The sequence below is a fragment of the Porites lutea genome, chromosome 2, assembly GCF_958299795.1.
Source record: "Porites lutea chromosome 2, jaPorLute2.1, whole genome shotgun sequence".
Lineage (NCBI taxonomy): Eukaryota > Metazoa > Cnidaria > Anthozoa > Scleractinia > Poritidae > Porites > Porites lutea.
Genome location: NC_133202.1, coordinates 55,482,750 through 55,507,971, shown reverse-complemented (window position 1 = coordinate 55,507,971; position 25,222 = coordinate 55,482,750). Strand labels below are relative to the sequence as shown.

The 25,222-nt window shown below is 37.6% G+C and overlaps 1 protein-coding gene across 1 annotated transcript; it reads right to left on the bottom strand.

Moving 5' to 3' along the window:
* Positions 1-17,572: 17,572 nt before the first annotated feature.
* On the bottom strand, positions 17,573-19,610 carry LOC140927228 (tumor necrosis factor ligand superfamily member 11-like). Its single transcript, XM_073376867.1, has 3 exons — positions 19,532-19,610; positions 18,761-18,821; positions 17,573-18,125 (listed from the first exon to the last, which is right to left on the bottom strand). Exons 1-3 carry the CDS (start codon positions 19,595-19,597, stop codon positions 17,719-17,721), a joined length of 534 nt encoding a protein of 177 aa, XP_073232968.1. The 5' UTR covers positions 19,598-19,610; the 3' UTR covers positions 17,573-17,718.
* Between the last annotated feature and the right edge of the window lie 5,612 nt (positions 19,611-25,222).

The following is a 25,222-nucleotide window of genomic DNA, read 5'->3' as shown; positions in this document are numbered from 1 at the left end:
GGTTGACTAAGATTCTATAGTTTACGTCCAGTGATGAGATAAACCATGGTCGTAGCAAAAGAAAGACGGTTATCCTGTCTGTGGATTCCAAATAAAAGAAAATTAAATGTCGAACACCTTTCTCGAAATTGAACACATTCAATATCACGTGGAACACTACCTAACAAGGCGGAGAAACAATGCACGTTTTCTTGGGAGATATGATCTGAAGGACAGCGTCGACCCCTCCGTGCACCGACGGCGGTTGACAAGTTTGCTGCAGTATAAACTTTTTGACTTCTTAAAGTGACTTAATCTTTGATTTAACGCCGAAGAGCAAACCCGGCTACCCTTTGAGAGGATATTGTAAAGTTCTTCATGGCGCAGTTGCTCTAAAAGGCACAAAGAAGGTTAGCTGGCCAGGCACATTCTTAATTCTAATGAATGGCACATTTTAAAGGTATATAAGGGCACGCAAAAACTTGCTAGTGGACTGTTTTTCTAAAAAGTAAACATCTCAAAATGTTAAGGCCGAATTTTTCTTGGCTAACTTATTTAACAACAAAAACAATTTTTAATTATAAAATGTTTTTAGACATAGCTCAACTACTAAGTGGAGCCATGATTTCATTACTCTAAAGGGCTTGGATTGAAGACTGTATATTTCTTTTAGCTTGACATACGTCTACACATGTCTTCAAGGAACTCATTAGGCAAAAGCCGTATATTTTTTTCAGAGGGAAAAAACGGAATATTTTGTCTGTTTTCTTTTTAATTGCTTTCTCTTTCATTGACTGAAATGTAACTGAAAGCAGATCGGAATCAAACGGTTACATATGGCAGGTTCTTAATATTGGTATTGGTACTTAAATATAGCCAAGTTTATTCTTATTTCATTTTAATTAGTTGTTTTTCTTTTATTTGGATGAAATTCTCTCTTGTCAAGCATATGTTCCGGATACTGAACCCGGTTGTGATTCACAGTAGTTTTCTTGCTCTTAACGTTCAAGGTAATGTGTAAGCAGGGTTCCCACAGCCTTGAAAAGTCCTTGAATTCCATTTTTTAAAAAAAGATCTTAAATTTCTGTACAAGTCCTTGAATTTTCTTCAACTTTAAATTTAGTGGGCTGAAAAGTGTTTTTTGATGCTTTTTGGTTGTCCGTCCAAGACAGAATACAAATCATAGCTCATAGAATTTAAAGGTTATTTACACAAAGTGCTCAATGTTTTATGCAATATCAATTTAAGACAAGCGAACTGAAAAATGTAGAGTAGTTGGTGAAGCAAACAGTTCAAGCCTTAAAGCCTTATTAGGATAGACTGGGAATGCGCATTTATGTACTATCTGTGAAATTATGTTCCTAGTTGGTGGCTTTTGAAAGTGTAATGTGGCCCTTGAAAAGTCCTTGAAAAATAGTTACAATTTCTTTATGAACGCTGGTAATGCAATTGCGTTGGTCTTTACATCTTCTCCAAACCTCAAGACAAGAACCGTCATCATCTCACAGACCTCTTAACCCAGAAGGTAAGCTAACCTTCTCTCAAAGCTTACTTTCTTGTTCTTGACCCAAAGTGCATTTTCCGTTAATTATCTAGGTACCTTTTTTCTTGTTCATTTGCTGGCCAAGGCAAATACAAGCTATAATCGTTGGTGTGACAGCCTTTGCACTGTACTAGAGGGGCAAGGATTTAGTTCTTTTACTCAGGCTATTTTCAGGTCTGCATGTTCTAGGTAGTTTTTATAATTTCGATGGGGTTAACCAGCGTCTTACCTATTCGCTAATAATTGACCTTCTAAAATGTTCCTATTCTCTTCTTGATCAAAGCTAACAACTATTACTTAATACCTCTCAAACTGTAATCGGGACATGCATTGATTTGTTTTGGACTGGTCCGTGTCCAATGGTCGAGTCATATTTGATCTCTTCATTTTTCACTGTGTGTGTTAACAACTCGCTACTAGTGTTTTCTCTAGATCTTTTTGTTGTTGAGCCCTAATTCATCTACTTGTTTCTAAAGTGCATGCGTGCACAGATCTTTTTTGGGCAGTGCCTTCCTTTGGCGATTCTTCCTTTCACAGGGTTGCCATGTTTCCGTTTGCATGTTTTTCCTGCCACTGGGTGGATATCTTTCGCTCTGTGTTACTTCATCGTCCCATCGTTTTGTTTCTAACATGTCTATTTCGTCAACGTTGGATCAGAGTCATTTCTCGATTTCCAGCTGCCTTTGACAGCAACTCCTTCACTTTGTTTCATTGTTCTTTTCTTTTGGCACACATGCTGACTTTGAGGCATCATTCATAGGAGGAATTCTCTCTTAAGGGCTTCCCATCCCTGGGCTCATTTATTTACTGTTCCTGTGATGGTCTTTCGACTATCTTACCCAAAAGTTTTTCTAAGTATTGATGACAGAACCTAAACGAAGGCCCAAGTAATTAAAAATAATAGATGTTTATCATCAAGGATCTGACTATCTTTCAAGAGAAAAAGTTGCATTTATTCAACACAGGCTACTAATCCCTCAATCTTGGCGTGACGTTGAGCAGTGTGTTCGCCTCCATAGAAAGTTTCAGCGAAGGAATATTTGTGACCCCCATGCCACAGCGGTAATTGAAAAAACTTTGGATGAAGTGATTCATCTCAACGTCAACATTTTTTTCGTGAATCATTTCCTGTATAAGTTTAGGAAAAGACTCATAGCTTTCCTACAACATAAGTGAAGGGATGATACCTTAGTAAGATACTGAGTTGCAGATCCACTTGTTTTTATAATTCCTGATGTCAAAATATCCACTGCCGTCCAAATCAGATTGGCATCTCTTCGTCTTAAAAATTGAGGAAGTAATGGCGAAAGAATTGCGTGTTGTCTTTCTCTGTCCAAAAATATATAATTTTTATATAAAATAAAATAATAGTGATAAGAGGTCCTAAAAGTTCATGTCATATATGAATTTTCCTAAGGTTTGCAGTGAAGGTGCTTGCCTAAAACCCAGAGTGAACATTTAGACAGTTCATATGATTTCCATTTTCTACTTTTTTCTTTGCGGTTACAGCTCTATAATAATAGTTTTTGCTAACGACTACATTTTTTTCGTGAATCATTTCCTGTATAAGTTTAGGAAAAGACTCATAGCTTTCCTACAACATAAGTGAAGCGATGATACCTTAGTAAGATACTGAGTTGTAGATCCACTTGTTTTTATAATTCCTGATGTCAAAATATCCACTGCCGTCCAAATCAGATTGGCATCTCTTCGTCTTAAAAATTGAGGAAGTAATGGCGAAAGAATTGCGTGTTGTCTTTCTCTGTCCAAAAATATATAATTTTTATATAAAATAAAATAATAGTGATAAGAGGTCCTAAAAGTTCATGTCATATATGAATTTTCCTAAGGTTTTCAGTGAAGGTGCTTGCCTAAAACCCAGAGTGAACATTTAGACAGTTCATATTTTAAAGCTCATGAATGAATACGATTTCCATTTTCTACTTTTTTCTTTGCGGTTACAGCTCTATAATAATAGTTTTTGCTAACGACTACTGCAAAATATATCACAATGCTGCGACATTTGTATTTTTCCCACTTAGCAAGGACTCTTTACACACGTTTCCGCTCCTTCTGTCAAGTTTTTCCTCCTTGCTTTTTTCAAGATCATGTTCAAGACAGCTTCAACTTGTTACTTTCATCAGTCACGTTTTCAAAAACTTTATCTACCACAGGCAAGAAAGCCAGCTGTAAGGAAAGTGGAAAGTATTGATTGTACGAAAAATGTATATCGGATAAACCATAAACGGTTTGCAATTCCAGCAAAAATTAAAAACATCAAACATGATTAAGCAAAAAAATAACTTGGATTTAACTTGATGAGTTTTGGATCTAGCGAAAACTGTTTTCATTCTTGAGAATTAGAGAAAGCATGTTAGTAAATTTTCTTGCCGACTGTATTCTTCATAGCTGAGCAAATATTTTTATTATCAGCTACGAAACTCCACACTGAATTTTGCTTTTCAAAACAAACGAACTTTTAATTTGATGGGAAAATTTAGATAAATGTGAAAAATATATATATACATAATTAAAAGAAAAAATAACGATTAAGACGTTAGATGACGTTTCGAAGACTTCATCCTGTCCAGTGAGAAGAAAATGAGTTCAGATATATGTACAGAAAAGGGAAAAAAAGGTTCATTTAAATTAAATTCATAGACAAGCAAAATGGGGAAAGAAAAAAATACAATTAAATAAAATATCTCGCGCTCTTAGAGCCTGCTTCAGTGTTTAGAGTAAGTTTTTCCTTTGTGATAATGAATCAAAAAAAAAATTGTAAACAAAATCTTTGCTCGGCATGTCCTTAAAGGCAACTGGCGACAAATTGAATGAAGAATTTAAATTTTAGTTTCTCAACGAATAAGCGTCATGGATGTTACTTAAAGACTTTAATGGCTCCATGTAAAGCATTCACTTTAAGTCTAGAACTCGTTGAGGTAACATCTTTGCCATGCAGTTTGTTTGTTTGTTTGTTTGTTTTTTTTTTTCGAAAATTATCCCCATCTATTAAATTGCGTTTCAGGAATGCGCTCAATAAAATCTAAGTATCTTCGTTATTAACAACAACAACAAAAAAAATGATCAGAATTACTTGATATGTCAAAATCACTAGAAATGTCTTACAAATACAGGTGAAATTTCCAGTTTATCGTCCTAAGAGTCAGTTAAGCTTCAGAGTAAAAGCTAGTCCCTCTTTATTCAATTCTCACAAAAGCGGTCTTTTCACAGGGTTTACTCTAAATCACAATTACGATAATTGTTGTCATAGGTTTCGGTTTTGATTGGTAGCGAGCACATTTTCTATTATTTTAATAAATTTCATTTGTCCTTGTCGTATTCCTGACTAAAAGTTGAAGTCAGTCTATTGTGACGTTTGCATTACGTGATTAAATTTCGTTTAGGTAAGGGTTATTCACAGCTGCAGGGATTATTTTGAGTGTTTTTTTGAGCTAACCTTGCATCTGTGTGCAAAGGTAGGGTCGGCAATCGAAATTTATATTCTTAATAAGCACTATTTTTTTGCAAAAACAAAATTCTTATTTTTCAAAAACGCTCCCTCCGCCTCAGTTCTTCGGTGACTACAATTCTCATGGAGCACCTTATTTTGTCTCCTCTAGCTTTCTTCCTTTAGATCTACTCCACTTTAAATCCGTTGCTAATCCATGATATATCTAACAGCTGAAAAACTACAAACATATCTCACTTATTTGCTTCCCAATCTAATATTCATTCATTTAATACAAGATCATCTTCAAGAGGTGATTATCAGTTATGTTAAACAACACTCAAGATTAGACAAACAAACCAAGTCTTTTTCAAGATATGGTGTAAGAATCTGGAATAGTCTACCGGATGGAATGCCTCAAATGTCCAAAAATAACTTTAAAATCAATGTCCACAACAGTTTACTCCGAAAACTTTCAGAAGAAAACGATTATATTGATTTACCCGACTTACTTGTAATAACTGAAAAATTTCTGGAAAACTCGGCCTCTCATATTTGCAATATACAGGACTGTAAACTCAACTGAATTGAATTTATTTATCTTTATTTATTTAACATTTTTTACTCTTTTTCTCTAGTCTTGCTTGTGAGCTATTTGTATTTAGTAAAATCCAACTAGTGGTCTACTATCGATGCTACTACTAGGCTATATGTTTATAACCCACTAGTAGCGAAAAGCGCCGGCTTTGAAAACCACAACAATGGCGACTGAATCGCGTTTTGCTAGCTAAAGTTGTTTTGTCTCGACATTTTTGACCAACTAGTCGGATTTTACTAAAACAATTATTCCTCTCGCCCTCATAGTCTCTGAGTGAATAGCCAATTCGGGCTCGAGGAATAATTGTTCAGTAGATAACATACGTGTAACCACTGCTCGCCTCGACTAGCTAATCAGCTAACTGCGGGCAGTGGATATTGCTTGCTGTAAAATTTGCGATAATTCATAAATAGTTGAACAGTTACATATAAAATGTAAAATAAACTCAAAAACTAAAATAAAAAATATAACTTATAGAGTACTTGATGGTTCTTTTGATATGTGGGGAAAATAACTTGTTTGTCGTTTGATACTGTGTGAGAACTCTGCACCAACTTGCATAGGGAATATACGTGAGAAAATGTCAGTAATAGCCAAGGCACCCTAGATTTACGCTTAAGCCGAAAGTGGAAACAATGATCACTTCAGGATTCAGAGAACAAAGTACACCCACTTTGGCAGAGGAGGTTCCCGTTACAAAGAGCCGACTGTGACTATTATAAATAAACTAAGGGCCTTGTTTATCATAGTTTATATGAGGTGAGCCAGCCCTGTTAGCCGACTCATAACTTGTTTCCTCATAAAATTTTCGTTGTTAATATGAGAAGAAGTGGATGGCCCCCTTGTCGAGATTTCGGGTGTCGAACAGAAAGAAGTCGTTACGTCTCATTGCCAAGGTAGGAAAATTCCTGGATTTCAGCAAAAAGTAGTCCTGTAAATATGGCGGCCATGTCGATCAGTGCGCTCGCATCTTTCTTCGCTGATCTGCCAAAATCGATTTATCAGGGATAGAACCACTACAATTCTAGACAAGTGCAATTGTTTGAATATTTTAATGGTGTTATTAGAGGATCTGTTCGTGGGCGAAACCAGCCAAAAGATTGCCGTTGTTCCGACTCGCCTAGGCCAATTTCCTTTTTGTAAATGGTCGTCGCCATTTTTAACGGTCGATTGCATCATTGCTAACCAATTGTTTAGTCATGATAGTGTCATAGAACGCTTAGTTAACAATAGTTACTTTTTTATGCTGATTTTTTTTGGTTTAAAGGTCAAATGAACCAAAATTTCGACCTTTTTTATTTTAGTTCAATTCTAGTGAAATGTGTTTAACATGAACCAAATAAACATACTATGAAATTTCAGCTCAATTGAAGCAAGTATCTCCGAGATATTCGCAATTAATAATTGCTAATTTTTGGCCCTTATCTTCGTAGAGCGGTCGGAAAAATTGTCGGAAAATACAGCTTGTGACGTCAATGTTGGTCAGGTGAAAGAAAGCGGGAAATTCAAAGAGAGTTTTTCGAGTCGACTTGGCGCAGAAGTGGTTTGTGCAGCCATAAAGCTGAAAAGAACAGGCAACTTGTCTTCAAAGGTTGCGAGCTGTGGTTATAATTTTCTCGAAGAATATATCATAGTAAAACGGACTTTAACGACATTTACTAATTTCCTTGAGTTGTACGAGTACTGGAAATGTGCGTACGTAAGTCCAATTTTTTTCAAGATACATTCACAAAATGTGTTCATATAAGGACGTTCCTGGATATATAAGGCCCGGAGCTCCACCGTGGACACAAAAACAAAATATCTTTGTATAATAATCTGCCCAAAGAAATTAAAGTTTGCCCACAATGTGTTTGAAGTCAATAAACTTTGTCGCACTCAAGCTGATATTTTAAGCCCGACGCTCGATCGCATCCTTGTAGCTTCGCAGGTCACTAAAATACAAAGAAAATCCTCAATGTAGAAGTTTTGGCGTTGATATGTGGGCAGAGAGTTAATCTTTATCTAGTAAATCTTTCCCAAGATCAGTTTCAAAGCAACCATAGTTTTTTAAACTTGATCGTTTCGCGCTGATAAATTTTGCTTTGTGTTCTCAAGTTGAACATGCATAACACCTGTCAAAAACCTACGCGTAGGTAAGATTTCCTTCAAACAAAGTGAAAGGCTAGCATGTAACGGAAGGAACATAATGGCTTTTGTGTTAGGACCAAAGATAAGCTTAATATCAGTAGATAACAGCTAAGGAGCGGCATTGCGATAAGCAGTTCTCTGGGTGGCCTCTGGGGTCTATTACACGGTCTTTTATTTGTCACGTGGAGAGACATCAGCTATGTAAAGGCTGCGACAAGTAAGTTCTTCCCCTTTTTCTACAAACAAGCTCAGCGAGCACATCTCAGCGAAATTGAAAGTCTATCGCAACTCATTTTTGTCCCACCACCCCCCACAACGCCTCCTTGGTTGTTTTCTAATTTTGTTTTTATTTTTGTGCGGGCGTAATTTGCCCCCACCTAATTTTTCCTGAGTTGAAATGTCATAGTGATTTATAATTTCGTTATAACAGTGTACTTTTGTAATCACAACTTGTTAGTGATTTTTGTCAATTAAACGCCACTTAAGTGACCATTAAAATCCAGCACGATCTCTGTATTTAATGACAGTAAGCGAAGGCCGTCGCATGCACACAAAATCGCTACGACGTATTATTAACCTGTTGAAAGGATACCGGACGTCCCAATATAAAGTTACATTATTACAAAAATGTCCAATTATGTATAAGATTTAACTACCGATTGAGGTCACTTTAAGGACCATAGACGCCACTTTAAGCTGGCAAAGAGATGCGACAAGCATGCAAAGAACAATTCCATCATTCATAAAATTCAGCTTAAGTGAACTAAAAAAAGCTTCAATAAGGTTGCAAAACAACAAATTTTCTTTAAAAAAACATAAGGCTTAAGGCTCTTATACCTGCTGACAAAGAAGAAGTGAATTTTCTGTACGGAAACAACCTACCTAAAGATCTTAAAAGCAAAAGATCAGTTGCAAGCTTCGCAGCCAAGCCACGGATTCCGACTACTTAATTAGCTAGATTAGCTACTTTTAATAACTGGTCCAGAAACTGAATCATTAGAAAAAACAGAAAACTGCACATAAGGATTTGTTTTGCTCGATTCAGTCAAATCCAGCTCCAGCAACCGTTTACGGGAAAAGAGTCGATTGTTTTGGAGTCAATGCCGGCAGTTGTCGTTCTCCGCTATTTCACAGCGAGTGATGATGAAAGGAAAATTTGAGTACAGAAAGATAACAAAACTATGAAATTAAAACTGAAAAAATTGACGGAAAAAAAACTCTGACTGTTATTACCTGGGCAACAGAAAAATGATCGAATTAGTCTTTTCTTCTCGAGTAAGCTTGCTGGCCTTCTGTAGTTCCGAGAAAGTTTTTAAAACTTAAAAGCTTAAAAGCGCACAAGTTTGTTCACTCGCATGCATGCGTTAGCATTACGGTTCTTTGACTGAAGACAAGGATAAAGCTGGTTTTGCAAAGGTAAATAAATTTGGGCGTGTAAAAAAAGTAACCATAACTACTAATAACAGGATACAAGCAGGTTTTAATTCAACCCGGCGAAAGCCGGCGAAGCAATGGACACAAAATTAACTCACAAGTCAAATGCACCATTATCAGAAAAATACAAACCTGTTTGGAAATGTGCAAAACGTTTTATTCCACCTCAGACTGACGGAATGATCTGTTTTTACTCTAACATTGGTTGTTCTGAATCCAAAGTAATTTTCAAGTGACGAAAAAACAACAACAAAAACAAAAAAAAAGTCTTTACAAGGAGCAAAAGCTCGCACCTCGTGTATTTCATTCAGTCTCAGTCAGAACTCTCACAGATAGCCTGAATTTCATCCGATTACTTCGAGTCGTTATTACTCCCTCAGTAACGTCTGAATCGATCGGCCGTTAATGCCGTCCAGTGACGTCACTACTCCTTGACCTTTGCTTTAATTCATGCAAAGAGTAAAACACGATTTTCAAGTGGCAAACCGAGAAATATAGTTTGGAAATGTCTGCATGATACAGAATTGCTTTATTTTTTCGATCGTAATTCATGTTTAACGTTCAAACTATGAACTGCATGCAGTGCAACTCTGAACCGGTTGTACTGAATTCTATAATCAAACTCGGTCGCAATCACGCAATGAAATAAACACACACACGAAACACTTAGTTCAAAAACACAACAATTTGCTTTAATTGAAACGAAGCTATTTGATCCTTAACGAAGCAAAAAAAAACAAGGAAACAAGAAAGAGAAGCTAACAGGATCATTACACTCGACGGTGAAAATAGCAAGAAGGTCGAATTTTAACATTGATTTCAGAAAACTTCACGTAAACAAAATCACCGGCCGCCGAAACCACAAAGCGGCTCTAAATGAAAAACCTACCGACTCTCCGCAATGATTCTTCATTCGCAGTTCAATTTAGCATTTCAGTTTCGAAGACAACGGCAATTTTGCTGTTTAAGATAAAGATTAAGCTTATCGAAATGTTTGAACTACACGAAAGAATGCCAGGGATGTGATCCGCTGAATATCAAGCGACAATCCCGCTAAAATTTTTCATAATTATACTTAATTATGCGAATGTTTAGACAATCAACCAATCAAAATCACTACCCGGTTTTCGGGTAGTGAGTGACGTCACTGGACGGCATTAACGGTCGGTCTATTCAGACGTTGTTGAGAGGAGAAAACGGCTCGAAGCAATCGGATGAATCTCACAGAACGACACAAACAAACGCCACTCTCGTCCCCAGAGCCACTGGGCTTAATTTGTAACCAGAAACGACGGGCTCTGGGGACGAGAATGAACAAACGCAGGCGATAAGGGATGCGCAGAACGTTGCGCAGAACGTTTTTCCGCCCTGAAAGACCAACATTGACGTCATAGTCTCCAGCCTATCACGCGGCCATTTTAGAAGCGTTTTCGTGAAGTCTTCGGAAATGCTCGGATTTTCATCTTTTATCTTTCTATAAAGGCTTGTGAAGAAAAATCTTTGCCCAAATCTCACTTAGGATGCTTCTTTTTAGTGTTTGGTGAAGGTAAAGCGACAAAGAATATATTTCAATTTTTTGGTTCATTTTCTTTTTTCCGTAGGACGCGATTACGTGACTTTTATTGTTGTAGTTTGTAATTTTATTGTTCGATAAAAATAATTCGGTAAAATATTCATTTCTAATCAGGATCTATTGATTGTTAGCCGTTCTAACTGTTAATTACTAGATCAGACTTTTCTCGAGAGTGCTTATTTGCTACACCTTACATTTGAATGGGATTGGGAAGTCTTAGGTATTAAGAAGGGGCCACGTTGCTGCAAAGTCAGTGCGAAGAGTGTGTTCAAGAGAGTAAGAGAGAAACTTTTATAGCACAGGCACTATTGAAATCCTTCAGCAGAGGCGTCCCTGATTCAGCAAACGGATGTGCTGTAAAAGTTTACAGAGTAGGAATACGGAGCGCCAATACGGAGTACGGAGAAATACTTTGGTGACCGTAAAAGTTCTCCAAGAACGGCTGCAGAAACCATATTGAACCAGATTTGGAGCGTAAAGTAAAAACAGGAGCATTAAAAGGCATTTTTCTGGTATGTAAGTGGATAAACAATACAATAAAGTCAAATTCTGTGCGATACCACATGCATCATCGAAAAAATCTCTCCTTTTTGTCTAGTTTTGGGCTGCGCGCGGTTTTATGTCAAAGGGGCCAAAATAGCCGTATTTGTCAGCATTGTGACGTCAAAACGAGCACGATGAGCCCCACTTTTTATTGCTTTTTTATCATCTTCTTGACTTGTTACATCAGTGTACCAAGTTTCATCTACAATCTATGTTAGGTTCTTTTACTATGGAATCACCTTAATCCTAAAATTGTAGAGTTTTGGGAGTATTGTTTTAATAAATGCTTAAAGAATTATTTTGGTACGTGTTTTCTCGAGATTTTTTTTGTTCTTTCTTTTCGGTGGATAGGACTCACTTTTGTGGCTGGTTTCGTCACAGATAGGTGTAATATCAATACTACAATAAGGCCTATAATACGTTTTTGAACGGCTCTTAGAAAGAATGACGTTGAAGCCCAAGTTGAATTTACATTGAAAGTTATGGAAAGGGCTAAGGTCACCTTTTATTGACGAAACACTTAAGGAAGACAGTTTGCTGGTGTATGTACCTAAATTTCTCGGAATATTGGAGGGTCGGTGTGGTAGTGTAGTTGTAAGGGAGAGAGATTAGGATTCGAAAGAACCGGGTTCGACCTTGGGTTACGATTTTCTTTCTTTTTTTTTTTTTTAATAGAAACACTCTCAATAACAGGTCTTAAAAATGGTAGCGACCGTACACGTAAGGAACAACTGCCTCGCCTAGCCTGTGCCTGGCTCTCGGTCAGTGCAGACGAACGAAAAACTGGGAAGCCAAGACGGCGGCGACGACAAGAACAACAAAGAACAATACTTTTAGATATAATAAACAAAATATCATCTTAGCAGGCCCATCACGCTTCTTTGTACGTCATTTCTTTGTCTTCTTAAAACGACAAAGCAACTTTTCACATGTAGCACACTTTTTGTTCATTTCTTTGCTGCTGTTTTGCACGACTACAACGTGAAAGTTCCAGAAACTTCCTAGTTACACATTTTATGTTGGAAATGTCGTCCGTGTTCTAGTTCACTTTCTTTTTACTGCCGCTCATTTTCACTTTTCATTGGTGGCCCGCTATCATTTCTCATTTTCTTACCGCCGTTACAAAACTTTCGTGTTGTTCTTCCAACAACAACAAAAAGTCTCCTTAGTTTTTTATCTCTCTAGATCTCTGTCGCTCTTTTTCTCGTTGAGCTTCGCTGGCCTGTCGCCTACTTTCTGTTTTTCTCTTTCTCTTGCCCTGTATTTCAAATTTTTGGACATGAAATTAATCTGTGCTTAATACTTTAGTCAACACGGATACAGAAACAATTTCCACTTTCCGTTTTCTTCTTTATTGACTCTTTAGTTGTCTCTGCATTACAAGACGCGGGTGGCTATGCGGTTTCCCGCCAAAACAACCTGGAGTTGCATTTGGGTTGCCATACATGTTGATTGAGTTATTCTACATTGGTATGCCTGTGGTGCGGACGGACGGACGGGCGCTCGGTCGGTGTACGGTCACGTGATTACCAAATTTTCTCGGATGGGTAGATTTACTTAGCTATGGTGTTGCGCTCGCGCGCGCTTTGCAGCTCCGCCATTAGAATTTTGCTGTGTTTCTTCGATTCGTGAGCCGTCCCAGGCCTGGCTTACACACCCCAACGCACCCCCGGCTGGCTTTCGTTTGCTAAGATTCGTGTGTCGTCTCAAGCTATAAAGTGGGCATGAAGAGCTTTCTCCTTGAGATGTTCACGTAACACTGAGAAATTTCTTGATAAGGTGATGTATTTCGAGTTCCTAAGTAAGTGTACTCTTGTACAACATCAATAATTTGATTATCTATGAAGAAGAGAAGTTCAGAACTTTTCTGATTCGTTTCTGAAAAACCACAAGTTGGGAGTTTAATATTTTCGACATCACGAAGAGCTGTAGAAAAAACAAAAAGATCAGATAATGTATTTTGAAATGCGAAAGGTAAGTCGTTTACAGGGTGTTTCAAAAGTTCGTTCCGATTTTTTATTCGCTTAAATTTCACTAATTATTAACAAAAAACCTTTTGTAAAACTTAGTATGTTATTCATTATTCATTTAACATTAAATAACTAAAATATTAGTAAACAGAATGTCTTCTTGTATGTTTTCTGACATTTTCTAAGCGGTGAGGTATAGAATGTACGAGCTCCCAAAGCGTGTCCAAAGTCACACTCTTCCAGGCGAAGCGTAGTCACTGTCTTAGCTCGTCCAGTGTTTTGGGGGCTGGATCTCTGTATGTTGTCTCGTCTCGAAAATCCAGATAGTCTCTAGGGGGGTTCAAATCACGTGAGTTTGCCGGCAGGTCCTCCTTTGGTATAAAGTTGACAAATCCTTCTGACACCATGCTTTCATGAAGTGTGCACCGCCTTTTTCTCATCAATGCTTTCCAACTTTTTCAGGTAACTTATCCCTATACTGTTGTGCTCTAAACTTTGATCGATAATGTGAAGTTGAAATTTTTTTACCTTTCTGTTTTGTGGAATTATTACGCATATACTAACAGCTTTTTCGATAATATTTCTCACACAGTTTGTGAAAAAAAAGCCATCCACTCCTTGGTTTGTCTTCTAAGGTCTTTACTTTTGACCACTTGTTCGGTCATCGTTCAGACTTCTGCAACAATTTGCAATGTTTTTGGACTGAATGGCCAGAAGACCATAAAAATAGAAGCCTGAGCTCTAGCACAAACATTGTAGACCTTCATTTTCATGAAGGAGTAGAGAAATAAAAGAAAACGTTAAAAATACCAAAATAGAAAACCTACAAAATGGACGGGAAAAGTGTGGCGGGAAAAAACTCGCGTACGTGTACAGTTGAGACAAAAATTTTAAAAAAATAGAATTTATTCAAAGTTTAGTTTGAAATTGCTCTGAACGGTTATTTAGATAAATGTCTTGCCTGAAACAGTTCACATTTGCCTAAAGAAGCATTAAATGCTTTGCGCAAAATACAATTTACAATCGGAACGAACTTTTGAAACATCCTGTATATAAAGATTAAAAAGCAGTGGACTTCAGATAGAACCTCGCTGCACATCTCTCACATAATGGAAGGATCGTGTTTGCTCTTGGGAATTTTTTTAATGAGCATTTTTATGTAGAGTTGAAATATATATTAAGCTTTTAATGAAGTTGTAAAGACAACCACCAATCTAAGGGCCTGTTTACATAGAGGTGGGGGACCCCAGGTAGGTGAGGTAACATGTGGCAGGTCACCCCTCCTGTCATGTAAACGTGATCAAATTAATATGAGAGATTAAATGGGCAGGCGGGTTATCCCACCTAAGCGGGTTACCTCACCTACCTGGGGTCCCCCACCTCCATGTAAACAGGCTCTTAATCAGCAGCAGCTTATGCAGAAGGCCGACATGCCAGGCCTAGTCGACAGCTTTTTTGAAATCCACAAAACAGGCATAAATCTTTTCCGTGTGATAATGAACCCACTTAATGTTGTTTCTATAAAGGTTCGAAAGTATAAAGACATGGTCTGCTGTGCGGTTATTTAGTAAAAAGCTAATCTGTGATTTGTGAAGTATATTTGAGGACACGACGTGTTCGAGGAGTCGTTGGTTTGTCAAGACAGAACAATGTATTTTCCCAGGCAGCATGAGACACATATTCCCCGGTAATTTGCTGGCTCATTTCGTCCGCCCGATTTACAAAATGAGAGTAGTAAAACCACCACAACAGAAATTTTGCTACCATGGTAACATGATCATAACATATGATTCTACGCAGAAATGATGATGATGATGATCGTTATTGCTATTATCGATATTATTATATTATTATTATTATTATTATTATTATTATTATTATTATTATTACTGATGTTCACTTTTTGTTTCTTGGGGGCCCTAGACCTTTTGATCTATAAAAATTAATAGATCCGATTTACTGTGCATTTTGCATGGTTTTATCCATGATTTTTAGGTTGGTTTTGCCCATCCTATACATTTTCTTTGCGAGACATCAACGCAACACTTGTTAGCCTGTTCCAGGCGTTCGGATAGTGGAGTGCGGCGCGAAGGAAGAGAGCGAGAAAAAAAATAAGGTCAAAAAGAGGTTGTTTTTTTTCTCTGCTCACATTTCTTTGCGCCGTCCCCACCATCTGAACGCCTGGAACAGGCCACTGAACACTTGTACTCTTGCCCTCCGGAGACACGTGATATGGGCAGCGTGATTTGGTGGGTGTTAGTGTTCAATGTTAGGGCTTAAAACAGAGTGAGCGGTATTGAACCGCGACATTGTTAGCTCAGTCGGTAGAGCGTGTAAAACTGCAGAGCGGTAGGTCGCAGGTTCGATTCCCGGGGCCGGACCAATACTCAGGGTCTTTCAATAACTGAGACATGAAGATATTTCCTTTACACTGCAACAGGCTAGACCTTCGCGTGGCTCGGATGACCACGTAAAATGGCGGTCCCGTCTCCCGTTGGAGACGTAAAATATGGTGTCCCCAATTAGTGCTTTCGTGCTAAATACATTGACACTCAAACACAGTGCATTTTTATCTTTTATTATCATTATTTGATTTCTCAGCAGAGATTTTCTGTGCTGTCTGTTGTTACGCCATCCTGACGAGTCACAATAACGGCGAAACAGCTGTTGGCGGCTACCAACCCACTCTGTTTTGGGTTCTATGACGGTGTGGTGCTGATGTCTTGAAAACTTAATTCTCACGTAGTACGATCAGCATTGCAGAATTCAATATATTGTGTCTACTTGGTATATTTTGCTGATCAGATCTTCTTTAGATCTTCCGTTCTGCGGCATATTCGTTTGCGGTCCTTTGCACTTAATGTTCACAATTATTGCTATTACATACCATTGTTAGAAACATGTTTACAGATAAATGAAAGATTTGGGCTGAGACCTTAAGCTGTTGCAGTGCACATCTGCCGATGTCAACGAAAACTCAGAATATTTCCTTGAAAGGCTGTCTATACAAGCCCTGATTATTAATACTATTATTAATATCTCTTTCCAAAGAAAATCCTTCCAGTGTTCATTTTTCAAATTTATTCTTCCCTTCGATACGACCTAACTTAATTTCTTTATTTACATCACATCCAACAGAAATATTGTAGTAAATTCAGTCAACGATGGCCACTGGCACCACATTTGTGTAGCTTGGGAAAACGCTGAAGGACAATGGGTGATCTTCAAGGATGGGTCAGTGGTAGTGGATAATGAAATAGGTTTTCAGGTTGGTTATAATATTCGTCCGGGAGGAAAGTTGTTCATTGGCCAAGAACAAACACGAGAAAAGAACTTCGATTCAAAACGATCATTTGTTGGTGAACTGGCGGATTTCAACTTCTGGCCAGAGTATGTGACGGACATAGAAGTCCTTAGCATGTCTAAATCTTGTATAAATAGAAAAGGAGATGTATATAAGTGGTCTAAACTTAGGCATAGGATTAAAGGAAAAGTAGTAGTCATTAGGCCTTCTTCGTGCAGGCCCTGATAGAGGTGCTTTTATTTTATTGCACTCATTGATCGAGCGTATTGAACCACGAATTTTCAGTCGTAAGATTTGGGCGACGGAAGCGGCGAGATTTGGCACATTTTTCATTAAGCCCTTGGTCAAATGGACGGGGGCGTGCAATGAAGTTTTCTATATATCACGACTGATCCTCTATTTATCACCGACTGATCTCAGATTTGACTGATCTCTTGGTATCACTGATCTCGACAAATTGTTTAAAGCTAATAGGCTGTGGTCTTTAACAGGCCTCTTTTTGAGTGTTCTGAATAGAATTAGAGGTCTTAAACACTAAATCAGTCTATTCATTTAAGTACCGTGAGAAGCTCCCTCCATCACCCCCGTAATGGCCAACTCTAGGGACTTACTAGTATCTGTTTTCGTGCATGGGGATGCCCGACAAGCCGTGTTCTTGGCTTGGCTCGGCTTTGCACTGTTGTATCGTTTTAGAATTATTCCCTTTTTCGCGCAGCATGCAGCCATTTTGGAGTATGCTCATTTTTAGACAGGAGACACAGGGTTTGCCAAATATTTACGATCAATGAAACTTAAAACAATAAAGTTAGAGGATAACACTGCGTATTAGTTTGATACTTATTTCTTATCTTTACTACTTATTTTCTGCTGAAGTTAGCAGGCATCCACTTTCTCATTTCGCGTCACCTGCTACTCGTTTAACACTGACCACCACAATTGGTTTGCCCTATACCCCGGCCAAAAGCATTGGATAGTAATTTATACGGTGGATAGCACTGTCTCGAGAAAGGAATGAACGCATGCCGGCTAAGCTTAAGCCCTTGCTAACGATTAGATAGCAAATAACTAAAATACGATAATATACTTAAAACATCAGTTTATTCGACTAACATGTAAATTTGTCTACAGTGATATTCTCAACGGTTCAATCCAGTTTTCTAGTAAGTATTACATCTTTAAACCCGACCTACGTTGTCCTAGCCCGAGTATTTATTGTAATAACTTTTAACATCTGGAACGACAACGCTGCATTCTTCACAATTATACCCAACCCTGAAAGCGCCAAAGAAAGTCACCCTGGGGTCCAAGTTGATTCTTGATGGTTGCTGGGTCTTGAGACTGATGGTATCGCCTGATCGTAGATGAATCAGCCCACCTGAATAAACATTGCCAATATCAGCCCGGCCATCCATACCCTTCTGAAGATACCGAAAAGGCTTGTTGTTCACGTAGAGAATGCAGCGGTTGTAGAGTTGGCCTTTAGCGTTAAGATGGATGTAATGGACTTGTCCGTACACATAATATACCCCAGTCTGACTAACAACCATTTTATTGCCTCTCATCTCCACGCCTTGTTGCCCATCCAGTTCAAAGGGTCCCAATTCTGCAAGAAATGCTTATTGGTTTATTTACCGCACAATAATTAAAATTACAAATAGTATAAGATAATTAAAGAAGGAAAAAGAAGTGGCGAGGAGACCTAACAGAAACTGTAGGATCTTATGAGAGGTTTGGCCTCCTCGAACTACGGGCTATAGCTGTTTACGTCAATTGAAACAAGATGGCGTAAAGTCAAGGGTACAAAAGATTTAAGATCGGTTTTCAGAGTTAACTTTTATAATTTGACCCTTTTAGTGGTCTTTAGTGTTAGTGTTTTCTCAAAGGAGGAAAGGGATTGAGAGTTGATGACTTCGTTGCCAAGTGAATAAACTTGGGTCCTTGAAAAAAGCAGAGAACTTCTTAGTGTTTCAGCATTGACAATAGGGTAGACGGTAGCGGGGAATTTCTTGTATTATGCCATCAGTGAATGAGCGATGTCGGGAGAGACACGCCGGAGGCTGATAGACGCACTCTAAAATCTCGAACGCACCAAAAGATATTCCGGAATTCTAGGTGGCTGCAAAACGAAATTTGCAATCCTCCCTATTCAATTTTATTTTAAATCAATGGACATTTTGAACCCTTTCTGTATAAAAACAGGAAAAATTCCTTAGGTTTAGTAAGTTCATCCTTACGTACCAATGTTTGCCCCAAACTGCTTTTGATCTCTTTTTCTAGCAGAAGCTTGGCCAGTAGCTTGCTGTGTATGAAAATGGGATTAATAAATTAATGATTTCCGCGTTCACTAATGAAAAGAGCTTGGGCACACATAAATAAATACCAATCCGTAGCAGGACCTGCATTGAAAGCGGCAGACGAAATTATCCTAGATAAATACTTTATTATTATTATTATAATTATTATTATTATTATTATTATTATTATTATTATTATTATTATTATTATTATTCCCCCTTTTATAATATTTATGGCGAGTTTAGGTGTATTTTTTACGAGGATATCAAAGCAAAAATGTCACACAAGTAGCAATGTCCAATGTAGGAGGGTGGGCTGGTATGCGGGTGGGGATGTTCATATAATGGAATCATAAGTCCGGCTACTTATTGAAATCAGAAGCATGAATAATTAAAATGTAATACAAAATATATAGAATTAATGATAAACAAAAAACTTAAGATACGCGAGTCTAGCTAGAGAAAGAAAACCGCAATATCAACAATGGAATGAATATACCGATTTTTTATGTTGGACTAGGACATCAACTTAATTCTCGTCGTGCTCTTAAAGTGATGTAATGTTGCACAGACGCCAATTTTTAATTTTTTTAAGGAAGATTTGAAAATACGTGTATAGAAATATAGAAGGGCAACGGAGGTTGGCCTCAGTTTTTTTAACTGCGTCGAGTAACGAGGAGTCAGTACATTATTCAGTTATATTGTCAATTCTTACATATCCCAGCAGTTGCGCATGCACAGCTCCGGCTGCTATCAAAACGATAAACAGTTGATACAGCATGTTTATTTCTCTCTGCAACCTGTAAGATAAAGATGAATACCTATTGAAAAGCATTGAAGAAATGTGCATTTAATTGGCATGGTGGGGCAATAAAAAATACACTAGTCAAAGCAAGGCCTAGCCGCAACTAACATTTCACTTCCTCCAAGTCAACTGATTTATGACTGTAACCCACCCATAGCCTATGATATGGATAATACGTGACAGGCAGACCCACTACCGGGGAGCGTTCCCCTACTCTTTTTGAACTTTTACGTCCCTTTTGGATTGACTAATGAAGGAAGGATGAACTGAGTAGACAAGGCCAACAGCTGAACGTGACCGCCAAATGACGCGATCATCTTAACTGAGACAAGATCTCAAATCACAGCCTGTAGGATCTAACCAATTTTAAAGACTATTATAGTTGTTGGCGGGTACGGACGGGGTTTGAACCCACGACCTCCTGCTCGGCAGACCGGTGCTGTCGCAACTGAGCTAACCTGGCGGCAGTGCAAATGTGACTGGGCTGGAACAACTGATCAGTGATTGCCGGTGAAACCAGGCGGCACTTTTGGCTTTCCATTGATAAACCATCTTCGTAACGTTACCGCCCCTTTGGCAGGAAGGTTGTTTTTTGGTATCGTCATTCCCTTTTCAGAGATTCACAACTTTAACTGTAAGACTTTGCAAGAATATTCGGGAGAAACTCTTTCAACAGGTCTTGATATCACTCTTAAAAAGTAAACATTCTTTTATAACCAGTTACTCTTAGATCTAACTTACCGTTTTCTCACCTTGCTCTCTTCGGATGGTATGGACAACTCAGTAAAGTAAAAAGTGTGGCTACTACTTAGGGTAGGCCTTTTTATTGGCAGTTATCGCCCTTAATAATTCTAAATTCTTTAGTGTTTTCCAATTGTTTGAGCTCAAAACGTTTCAAAGAACACCTTTTTTGACAAGGCCAGCCAGTCTTTAATTAATTAAAATTCTTATTATTGATAAACGTTTCCCCGATAAGAGTATACTAATTACTCTCCTCTTTTTTTGTTTGTTTGATAGAACCTAGAAAACACTAAGAATTTGAGTATCGCTTTCTGAAAGGCTCTACCTTGCAGAAGCGACTTATTTCTAATTTATTAATCGTGTAACGGTAACTCAACAGGATCCCCTAGAAACTCTGGGGCCGATTATTCAGCAATGAAGCCGCTGTTAAGTTAAACCTAGCCATGTGTTTTAAGAGGATGTTCTTTTTAGTTTATTTTGTTTTGTTCCTTTTTGAGGGCGGGACCTAGTCTGCACTTACTGCTAGCTTGGTAATATTTTACGCAGAAAACATTGGAGAACAGTAGAAAAGAACGATAGAAATGGTTTTAACAAAAATTTCCCCCTCGTTTAACTTGCCTACAATGCACTAATTCCATCACCCGCCCTATTGGTTTCAAAATTTTTACTCGCTGTTGCCTCGGCATTTGATTGCGTTTACAACGATGATGATTATTTGTCCTTCTTTCTTTTTTCTTTCATTTTATTTGAACCTTTTACTTTACCAAAAACTAAAACAGCATTTAATGGAAATTCCTATCCACAATCAGACATTCCTTGGTGAACGTCTGCGGTTGTCCTTTATCTCTCTGAATAAAAAACAATGAAATTGGTAATTATTAGGATGTCCGTCGCGTCATCTCCTCTTTTTCATACAAAATGTAACAACAGTATATGCGTCCCGACAATGTCTCACTCGCCTAGCTTAAATTTTAATTTAAGAAGAGTTTTAATTTAAGAAAAGAAGTGTGCGTGAATACAGCACTGGCCATTGATTGATAAAGCTCGCTGTTGTTGCCAATTTAAATGATGTAAATGACGAATATATTGCCATTTTTTGTAAAAGTTGTATCGTTCTTTTCAAATAGTACTCCCAGGGAAATAGTTAAACTTAGCGAGACTGCATTGAATACAACAGACCCCTTAAACTTAAACAAAGTCGATCAGTGGACAGCTGGGTTTTCGTAATAAGATTACTTTATTTCTAGCCTGCACTTATAGTCGTGGTAGACGTTCAGTTTTTACAGTAAACAGTGTTTAAACAGACATAACGGTTTCATCAAAATGGAATGCAGTTGGGCTGAAACCTACTACATTCCTTTCAAACAACACTGGCTTTTTTCCAACTGTATTTATCGCAGTTACTTAAAACTTCATTGCTTAATTCATAACTACCATGATTATTTCGTCTTTCCTTTCTTTCTGTCTTTCTTTCTTTCTTTTATTTCAATAGTTTAATTCTAATATATATAACACCCTTTAATAAAAATTATTTATCAGACGTTTCCCGGGGAAAGATTGCTAGTTTTTCCAGGTTTTTATTGCCAGTTAAAAATAAAATGGGGCCGTTTTGAGGGTCCTTTTCAATTTTCAGTCTCTTGAAATGGGTCAATTTTTTTTTTTGCGCTTCGATGGTTCTTATTTGGATTAACTTTCATGAGTGAATATTGCGTAAGATCTGTAAGATGACGATGATACAATTTTGAAGTAAATGATGTCATAGATAACTTGTTGTAAGCCACCAAAGATATAACGTTTTTATGAAAAAGTAAAAATCCACGGTGGCCAAAATGGAAGTGATTTAGGACATTATTTTGTTGAAATCTGGCACCTCGTTTGGGTAACCTGTCCTAGAATAGTTTTCAAACTGTTTGTTCGTAGTTTATGCGAAGTTACTCAAAGCCAATTTACACGACCAAGGAGACGAAGTAGCTCGGGCTGTAACAAAAACCAGTTTCAGAGGAGGTCCAGGTACAAGCGCTATGGAATCAAGAGAAACAGGCACGATACTAAAAAAAAGAAGCGATGTACTATACTCCCTGGGGAACGAGTCCAAGAGCGTTTACACGTTGCTCTGTTCTAGCCTGCGTCACAAACGTAATCAAACCACGCCCGGCTAGTAGCCGGGTTTAGTTTCGCCTGTGGCATTGGCTACTTTTCTCAAAGATCGGTACCAAAAGATAAATACTGAAAAAAAGGCGAGTATACGCGTTGAAAAGCAAACAAAAATGCGGGTACGGAACCGGGTTGGGGTGAAGTGGGATGAAGTACCCTTTACATGTAATTTTTTTTCCGAGCCGTACCTATTTTTTTCGCCCATGTAAACGGGCTTTTTAATAATTTCATTTATGACTACAATGATCATTTCATTAGACTTGAAGCGTTTTATTTGTGAAAGGATCAACGGTAGCAACTTGTGATCAAAATTATTTTCCTTACTCAGACGTCCCCTGATGAATGTCTGCCGATCTCTGTTTCAGACTGATAAAAAAAAATAAGGTGTCTGAATTTTTATTTTTTATTTTATAATAATTTTAATTTCGAATTCCTTTTCTATTCTATTCATTTGCAGAAGCACATTGAGATAAAAGACTTCTGAATTTCAGTAGTCATCCAAAGACAGCAACAATAAGAACAGCAATAATTTTAGTTCTAAGTCAGGCTACATATTTTGGCAACCTGCAGTTATAGCTGATAACTTGTCGAGAGGGGGGGAGGATGTCAAAATAATAAAAAAAAGAAATTTACACAGTATTATAAAGAACAAGTTAAAATAGATTCAAGGCTTGATAGTTTAATTATCTAACTACGTACACTCTAGCCTCTAGTACACACCATTATGACTAACTATTCGCTCATTATCCAGACAGGCAACTCATCAACAAATCTTCTGTATTTGTCGCTGGAGGATGACTAGGATGACTCATCCTCTATAATCTCAAGATTTCAAGAAAGTTGCCGTAATAAATCACATTTAGTCTAACTTTTTTCCACTAACTATATCTGTAAATATCTCTTCCAACCATATGTAAGTAATTTTTTAGTCCTTTTCTTTGTGCCTGACCCTCCTCAGTTAGTATTAGTAAGCTTTTTGAAGTCCTTCCAATATTTGATTCAAAATGCTACTCAAGGCTAAAGCTACGCGAGTATAAAAGCAAGCAGAGGTGTGAGAAATGGTCTTAGTGTTTCAGGTGCAATCATTAACACTAAGTCACTACTGACAGAAACGACTAAATAATATAATTGCAAAAATATTCTTGATTTTTGCTTGAGCTTGGTCAATTTACGGTACCTATGCCTGGGCTCGTAGTGTGTCGCTATAGCTAGTTAATATAGCCAGGCTTTAAGTGCAATGATTATACCCCTAACGAGCTGGATGCACCTGATGCATGGGAATTCAAACAAACATAACGCGCCTTGACTGAGCGTAGTGGGACCATCATCAGTTTCTCTGTTCGGAAGTACAGTCAGTTCATTTCTTTATGTAGGGGGAAAAGATCATAGTGATTTTTTGTTCTCTGGTAGCATTTTTTTCTTATTATTTTTTTTGGCTGATAAAACCACTTCTTTGTTGTTCGAAAAGTTACAACTGCATGAAGGAAAGAAAGGAACAAGAACTGATCGAAGATGCGCTATATGTATGGACTTACTGACTTACTGGCCGTTTTGTGGAGCTTCTAAGTTATTAGTTTTTTTTCTTTGCTTCATTCTTATTTAACCCTCGGGTTCAATACTGACAGTAAAATACGAATGGATGAATTGAAAACAACAACAACAACATTTATTGGTATTTCCATGAGTAGATGGCGTTGCCGATTACAATATTAATTATGTCAAGGTAAAGCAAAAAAAAAAAAAGAAAGTAGCATTTATCATTGTAAATAATAATAATAATGGCTAAAATTGCACGGAAAATGCCAACTATATTGTAGCTATGTTTAATGATCTACTTCACGTTTTTCGAAGGCCAGAAAAATAAAATGGCCAAGTTTCTTGCAGACAAAGGGATCTACATCAGCGACATTATTGAAGAGAAAAAGTATCATATCGTTTGCACTCAATGGGTGCACAGCCTCCAATGGATATTTAAAAGTGGACCTAAGCTAATTTAAATGCAAAAATTGTTGGGAAAAACCAATAGACCTCCTCCTCGTTGTGTGTACAAGGAAAATTGAAAGAAAAATTACGTTACAGTATGTTGCTCAGTATCCAGCCGGCACCAGTATCCGGCCACTTAAAACAAAAACTCAATTTTGCAGCGTACTTTTTAGTTTTCGGTAAAAGAGTACTTCGAATGGAAGCTGAACATTTCAAATTTAAAATGCAAGTTTGAGCGGGTTTACAACTTGAGAAACAGTTGTAAAAGGCGCCATTCTGTTCAGGTGGGTAAACTTTTCTTGGCTATTTTTTACGCTGTTTACTGCGCGGTAAAACTAGTGCTGTTCAAATAAGGGTTGGTAATATTTGATATTTTCAAAGAAACTGTTTATATTTAAAGTGAAGATACTTAAAAGAAGTCATGATCAGGTTGTCAGAAACATTCACTAAGTATTGATGTTAGGTGACCACTATCCGGCCAGTTTTTTCTTTGCCGTGCAGAATCGATGCATTAGGTGCGTACATTATCCATACAAGATTTATTTCACAACTGTAACTATAATTAAAGCTTGGGATATATAACATAGTTAGTGTAATGTAATTCTGACTCAACTCCTTATGGAAAATTTTCTTCACTCATTCAGAGACAAATTGATTTCGTATGCACGGCTTGTTTCGCGTGACTACATTTTCTGTATACAACCGGAAGCGTCGAAGTTAAAC